This window comes from Trichosurus vulpecula, chromosome 2 (assembly GCF_011100635.1).
Source record: "Trichosurus vulpecula isolate mTriVul1 chromosome 2, mTriVul1.pri, whole genome shotgun sequence".
Classification (NCBI taxonomy): domain Eukaryota; kingdom Metazoa; phylum Chordata; class Mammalia; order Diprotodontia; family Phalangeridae; genus Trichosurus; species Trichosurus vulpecula.
Window position 1 is genome coordinate 62872697 of NC_050574.1, and position 7412 is coordinate 62880108.

Genomic DNA, 7412 nt, shown 5'->3' on the forward strand with positions numbered 1-7412 from the left:
GCCCTAGACATTATCTTGAATTATGTGACTTTTCCTTATCCTGATATTTTATGAGCATATGCCATGTTGTAGAATGTTAATGGCAAATTGGACACAGAGATCCTGGGTTGTAATTTCAGTTGACATGTTGTTTGCTATCTGATTTGTTGTATTTACAATCTATTCCATTAAGGAAGTTCCTCTTCTTGTATCATGGCCATAAAAGTGAAATAGCACAGGCTTGCCAAGTCTGCTAAAATAACATATGTAAGTTTCAAGAGATAATTAACCACTGCACCTTGATTTCTGTATAAACATGACTCCTTCAGCCAAATTCGTGGCCGTTCTGATTTCAGCTGCTAATGCCCTGGGACGGACCCGGCTAATAAATTCTCCATTTAAAACTTATACTCTGTGGCGTGTCTTACTTGCTGTTGGTACAACACAACTTATCTCTGCTTCTTCCTTCATAAGCAGCTATGTGCAACTATAGATTGAATTCCGGATGCTAATAATTGATTGTACACTGAGTCTTAACCATATTTACTATTCACTGACCTTTCTAACATGTATCCCAGACATAGTATTTTGTCTAACAAAACACTAAGATGAGAAACTATTCCCCTTTAGCCTCGACCCACAGTACACTTAGTGAGGTTTCACAGTAAAGACCACACCCCTAGCAACCCCTCCAGTGGGCTATTTCCTAGAGAACTCTGGGTAATACGACTGCGCTGTAGATACTAAACATGCATATTTGTTTAAGAACTAACCACTCCCCAAACCCACCCCAAACACCAAACTGACTTGTTTCCCCCTTTAATCTTTTATAAAAACTCCCCCTGCACCCCTCTACGGTTGCGGATTCCCCAAGAACTCTTGCCCGCTGAAAAGCGTAATAAATCTTTGCCTCTTTGACTTAAAGAATGCTTGGGTCAGCGAATTCATTCCAGGCAGCCTTGCCCTGGGAACTTTGGTTTGGGATCCCTGCATCCCTGAGTTTCTTCTCCCCCTCTACAGTGTGACCTTGGACAAGTCACTTAACCCCGTTTGCCTCAGTTTCTTTATCAGAAAAATGAGCTAGAAAACGAAATATCAATCCATTCCAGTCTATTTGCCAAAAAAAAAAAAAAAAAACCTCAAAATGAGGTCATGAAGAGTCAGACAGTATTGAAAACTGAACAACCATCACAAGGATGGAAAGTGTTGAAGGGTTCGGAGAAAGGCACTACCTTGCTGATCAATATTTGAATTGGAAAAACCATTTTGGAAAGCAATTTGGAGTTTTCAAAGTCTTTGATTCTGAGGTCCCTCTATTACGCTATGTGGGGGGGGGGAGAAGAAAAAGGAGGAAGGAAGGAGAGAGAGAAAGGGGGGCAGAGTTGGTCATCAGTGTCCATGGACCTGTTGCAAGCCAATGTCCATAGGGTTTTCTTGGCAAAGATACTGGAATGGTTTGCCATTTCCTTCCCCAGAGGATTACAGCAAACAAGAGTTTAAGTGACTTATCCAAGATCGCACTGCTAGTCAGTGTCTGAGGTTGGATTTGAACTCAGGTGCTCCTGACTCCAGGCCCAGCAGTGCTGTCCACTGAACCACCTATATAGGGAGGAAGGGGACAGGCCTTTCTCTCTGGAGACAATGGATGGTTCTCTGGGAAGGGAAGGTTTGGAAATAAAGAGAATATTAAAACAAAAGTTATCAATAATTTTTTTTTAATTAAAAGAATACCCAGCTCCCAACTTGTCTCCGAGGTTCCCACCCGGTTCTGATGAGTGCAAATGCGCAGCCCCGCTTCTTCTACCTAGTCTCGCCCCGCCCCGCCCCTCCCCCTCTTATCAACAACGCCGGAGCGCTGTCCGCAGAGCCCTTGTTCGTGATTGGCTACAACTTGGCTCCACCCCTCATTCAGGAGTCGCCGTTGCCTACCTGGACCCCGCCCCTTCCCGATCCGGATTCGCCGCCCTCCTGCGCACTTCGGTCCCGGTGCATGGGATTGGCTACGCCGGTTGCGCCGGGAGGGTGATGTCAACGCGTAGGCCTGACATCGCTGAAGGTCTTGAGGCAGCGGAGAGGTGGGGGTTTTTAGTAGCTGGAGCAGCGAGCATGGCGTGTACGGCTGTGGCAGCGACGCGACTTGGACTCGGCCTGTGGGGCGCCCGAACCATGCAGGCCCGGGGCTACAATTTGGACTACCCCCGCCAGGTACTGCAGGCCTTTCCCAGCCGCTCGGCCTGACCGGACCCGGCCCGACCTCGCTCACCTCCCCTCTCCCCGCCTCTTGTCTCCGCAGTTCAGCAGCAACCCTGTTGACGAAGTCGGCGGCGGTGCCGGTGCCATTCGAGACGCTGGCGGGGCTTTCGGCCAGAGGGAGAAGGCCGAGGAGGACCGATACTTCCGGTGAGGACCGAGCCCATTTCCCCCCTCCCTACCGGGGTCAGCCCATCCTGGTACCCCCCGAGACCCTGGGCTGTCAAACCCAGCCAGCTCCCCGGGGAGGGGCCCTTTCATTTCTCTCCCGTATCTTTTTAATTCGACACATCCTGGGGTGTTTCCCTGGTGACCCAAACCTGGAAGAAGAGACCCTGTTCTTCAGCCCAAGCCACGGTGGGTGGGATTGGATACTGCCCTCCGAACTGTGGATACAAATTAACCGCCACGCAGAGTAATATGGGGGAGGTGGAGGGGGGAACACGTGGAGACTCAGTCGCCCAAGCCTCTCCCTTTTGGCTTTTCTAGGAGTCTGACTTTTGGCCTCCAGGTTCCTCAGCTCCGCCCATCCAGAGACTAAGCCTCCGGCATTTAGGTGGGCAGGGCTGTCAAGATCTCAGGCCCTTCCCATAGGCCTCCCCGTCTTCTTGATGGGCACATCTTTTAGGTCTCTTTAACATCTCTACCCAGCAGAGGAAACCCCCCCTAGGTTCAGTTTGGGAGGTGGTTTGGTGAGGACGAAAGAACAGTGGAGTTAGAATCAAAAGATCAGCTCTTGAGTCTTGGCCTTGCTGCTTCCTGTGTGAGTGTGTGACCTTGAGCAGATTAATTACCCTCCCTCTAGGTTTCTTCATCTGTAAAGATGAGAGGGTTGAACAAATGATTTTAAGGTCCCTTCCAAGCTTTCAGTTTTATTATTCTCACCTCTGCCCACAGCCTTTTTGGCAAATTTTTTACAAGCCTTGTCAGCTACCGCCCCATATGTTGTGAAAAGATAACACTGCAGACAGGCAAACAACAGTATTCTGCAACAGCGTCTCAAGCAGGGCCCTTCGCAGAAATGGAGAATTGGACAGGATCAGTCATTTTATTTTGGAGACAAAGAAACAGGCCCATAAAGGTTAAAGCTAACCATGGTCACATGCATGGCCTTTCTCCCCAAAAGAAGGACAGTGACGTTCTTTTCCTGAATTTACTCCTACCTGTGCTCACAGTACCTCCTCACTGTTGAGTTAGGCCTGTGTTCTTTAACTAGAATAGGTTCTGAGCCAGAATCAAGTGGGCAGCCACCTGGACTAATTGAGGCTACAGTTAAGAATATTTATTGTCCTGTTTTTGTAAAAGTACATTTTAAAAGCCTTGAGTCCATTCCACATGGCATGCAAGCATTTATTTTGTAATAAACTAAATTTTCTGGGCTAATTTATTAAGGCTTAAAGCCTCTAGTAGACAATGGTACAATTTTAAAAGGTTACCTGGAGCCTGCCTCTAATACGTATCAACTCTGTGTGACCCCCAACAGCTCTTGGTGACAGGGATTCTTAGGCCCAAGGTTTGTCAACTTGGTTTTTAAATATTTTGGTGACTGAATTGTTCTTTTTTTAAGCCTATGTATTTTATACCCTTAAAAGTATTCTGAGAAGGGGGTCCATAGTCTTCACCTGATTGCTAAAGGGGTTCCTGACAAAAAAGGTTACGAATCCCTGCTCTAACACTATGGATTGCAGAATAGTTGCCAACATGCATTGGTAGAGAGAGTCTCCCTACCTGGAGTTCCTAGAATAGTGAACTCATTTTCAGAACTTCTATCCCACCTCCTGAGAAAAAAAAAAACCCAAAACCTGAGGCACACAAATATTTCCTGTTCTGTCTTAAGAGTAAATTGTCAAATAGGGCTTACATTTCCACTCTAGCATATCCTGAGGTTTAGAAGGGGCAACTAGGTGGCACAGTGCTGGGCCTGGAATCAGAAGACTCATGTCTCCGAGTTCAAATCTAGCCTCAGGTGCTTACTAGCTGTGGGACCCTGGGCAAGTCACTTAAACCCCGTTTGCCTTGGTTTCCTTATCTTTAAAATGAGCAGGAGAAGGAGATGTCAAACCAGTGGGGTCACAGAGAGTCAGACATGACTGAAAAAACAGCTGAACAAAAAGGTTTAGTGAGCCCTTTTCTCATAAGCCGGTGAAGGTTGTATAGTATGTCCTTTATTTGTCTGTAACTCCCACTAAAGTCCTCTGATGACTGGTCATCAGGGTGTCGAAGTGATTCTAAGGCTGTGAGAGGCACAAGCTCTGGCTAGAACATCTTTTGAGTTTGGTCTTCCTCGGGTCTAGTCCCCTCAATCTCACTTTTCAGAGTGTTTTATTGATGCTGTTTTACTCACTTTCCAGTGATTCTCCCCTCACCTTCTACACCTCTCAAAAGCTCTTTATATCAAAGCTAATTTGCGCTAATATTTAGTGATATGTCATTCAGGACTACTAACATTTTAATAGAGACCACTAAAAGGAATGAAACCTTAATGGTAGAATTTAAAAAGATGCCCCATGTGCTGATAGAATAGAATCTTCTTCTCCTCCTGGATGACATTGAATTCCTGAAGACTTTTTCAGTAGTGCTTAATTTTGGGCACTATACCAAGCTAGAGAGGTGTTTAAAGGTTGTACTTCATGGTAGACAGTCTGCCCAAGGACCAGTAACTGAAGATTCACTGGAGGATTGGCCATCAGATGATAAACTTTGTAGGCTACCATAAATCATGGAGAGACTCTGACTTATATGGGTGGAGGGATTACCCACACCAGTGCAATCAAGTATCCTTAAGTGACACCAAGGTAAGGAAAATGCTTGAGACAGCTCTTGAGCCCTTCAAATCACAGGGTAAAGCAAGCCCCACCTTTACCATACATGCTGTGTGTCCTGTTCACTGGACAGCCGTAGTATTTTAGAGTTTAGAGAGACGTTCATTCTAATAGAGAAAGACTAGTCAACAGGAGGATCCAAGAAAGGGATGGATGTGATCCTGCTGTGTAATTATTATAGGCTACGTACAGAATGTGGTGCCCCAGGGGTGGGGATTGTGGGTTAAACATAGAGGTGGTGTATCATTATAGAGAGAAGAGCCTAGAGCAACTGGCTTCCCTGAGGAAACACCATCAGGAAGAAATTACGCACCATGAGAAGGAGATACAACGCCTGCAGAAAGAGATTGAGCGTCATAAGAACAAGATTAAAAAGCTGAAACAAGATCATGATTAAGCTGATTTTCTTCTTGTTCAGTGATCAGCCTTAATCTATGTATGGAATCATTGTGCACTACTTGTATGCCCGATGCGACATACTCTCTAGCTTGATATACTTTTTTCTGTGTATTGCAACCAAATGGTAATAAACTGTGGTCACTGATTTCTTCTAGGTGCCTTCTTATGCTACAGTCATAAATGCTTTTAGGGGGTTTGGATGAAAGTTAGTGATCTGTGGTGCTGATAATCAATGCCTATCTAATATTTTCAATCCATAGTTCTTTTCTAAATTGACTATTAAGGTAAATGTGCTAACTCAAGCAAGGAACAATTATTAAGCACCTACTGTGGGTCAGGCACTAAGTGCTGAGGATACAAAGTATCAATAGTCCTGCCCTGGAGCAGGACTTAGCCAATTTATCTTCATTTGTATCTTCATGTTTTCTACCATTAGACTGAGCTGCTTGTGACTAGGGACTGGTTTTTGCTCTCCTTTTTGGTATCCTTAGCGTTCAGCATGGTGCCCAGCACATAGTTGTCACTTAATAAATGCTTGAGTTGGTTTGTCCAGGGTGGCATGTACATATACAGAATATATGCAAAATGAACCACTAACATATGGGGGATCCGGGAGGTGGTTCTTAAGCTGGGTTTTAAATGAAAGTAGAAATTACAGGAGGCAGAGATGACGAGTAGGTTAGATCCAGGGGACTGACATGGAGGTGAGATGAATGGTTGTGTAAGGAGCAGCAGGTAGACCAGGATAGCTAGGCCAAAACCAAAAACTAGACTGCAGATGTAACGGGCAGGTTGTGAAGAGTTTTAAATGCCAGAGGAGCTTATGTTTGATCCCAGTTATAGACACTGGAGTTCATTGAGCAGAGGAGGGACATGGTCATGGACCTGTGCTTGAGCAAAATCACCAACTGCTATGTGAAAGTTACTTTTGGAGTACACAGAGACAAGACAGACCAATCAGAAAGATATTGAAAATTGTCCAGGCAGGGGATGAAGTATTGGATGTGTGGTGAGTCAAGGATCCTACTAAGATGACAGGATGGTGGTGTCTTCCAGAGGAGAGGGTTAGGGAAAAGGGAATGACTTGTCTTCAACATGTTGAGTGAGAGGTGCCGGTAGTACTTGGAGTTTGAGATGTCCCTCTCTTGGATGCGTAGTGATAACTGGGCAGTAGGTAAAGGAGGCTGATGCCTGAGATGTGGAAGTAGAAGTTACAAGATGAGAGGCTGACATCAAGGTTGAAAACCTAGGGGCTCAGAAGGTGGATGGTAAGTAGGAAATTCTGAAGAGGGAAGTGGGTTTGAGAAGCCTGTGGAACATTCAGTTTGAAATACCTGATGATGTGGAACTGTAGCTTAGGAAACAGACTAGGACCAAATAAATCAATGTGGGAATAATCCGAATAGAGATAATGGAACCCGTGGGAGCAGATGAGGTCACCAAAAGAGGGAAGGCCCAGGATAGAACCTTGAGGTACACCCACAATTAGTGCATGTGACAAAGTAATAACCTAACAAAGGGGACTAAGAGGGAACAGATGGGTAGGAGGAAAGCTAAGGGGACAAAAAGAGAAGAGCATGGAGGAGTCAGCAGAGCCAGATGCACAAGGACCAAGAAAAGACCATGATGTTTGGCACTTCAGAGATAATTTATTTTTTCAGAATATCTAAAACAGTGCAAGTGGAGAGGCATTCCAGCATTTTTCTAGTTTAGCTAAGGGAGAAAAAAGGATTTTTAATTTCCCTTTTTGGCCTGTTTTCCAACTCATTATATAAAGTAAGTAATATATGTAAATCCTCTGGATCTTGGATTGCACTGCCCTCTACCACCTCAGCTTAATAACTCCTGGAAGAGGGGAAGAACACCAGAGTAGAGGAGTTTGGCCTTTTAATTGATTGGCAGTAAGTTTATAGAATTCTCAAGTCTTGGCAAAGTATTTTGAAATAAATCATTAGATTACTA

At 45.1% G+C, this 7412-nt stretch overlaps 1 protein-coding gene across 1 annotated transcript; it reads left to right on the forward strand.

Moving 5' to 3' along the window:
• The first annotated feature begins 2011 nt into the window (after positions 1 to 2011).
• Positions 2012 to 5598, forward strand: ATP5IF1 (ATP synthase inhibitory factor subunit 1). The gene is made up of 3 exons (XM_036747765.1): positions 2012 to 2184; positions 2273 to 2379; positions 5304 to 5598. The coding sequence occupies exons 1-3, from the start codon at positions 2086 to 2088 to the stop codon at positions 5446 to 5448; spliced, it is 351 nt and encodes a 116-aa protein (XP_036603660.1). The 5' UTR covers positions 2012 to 2085; the 3' UTR covers positions 5449 to 5598.
• Positions 5599 to 7412: the final 1814 nt, after the last annotated feature.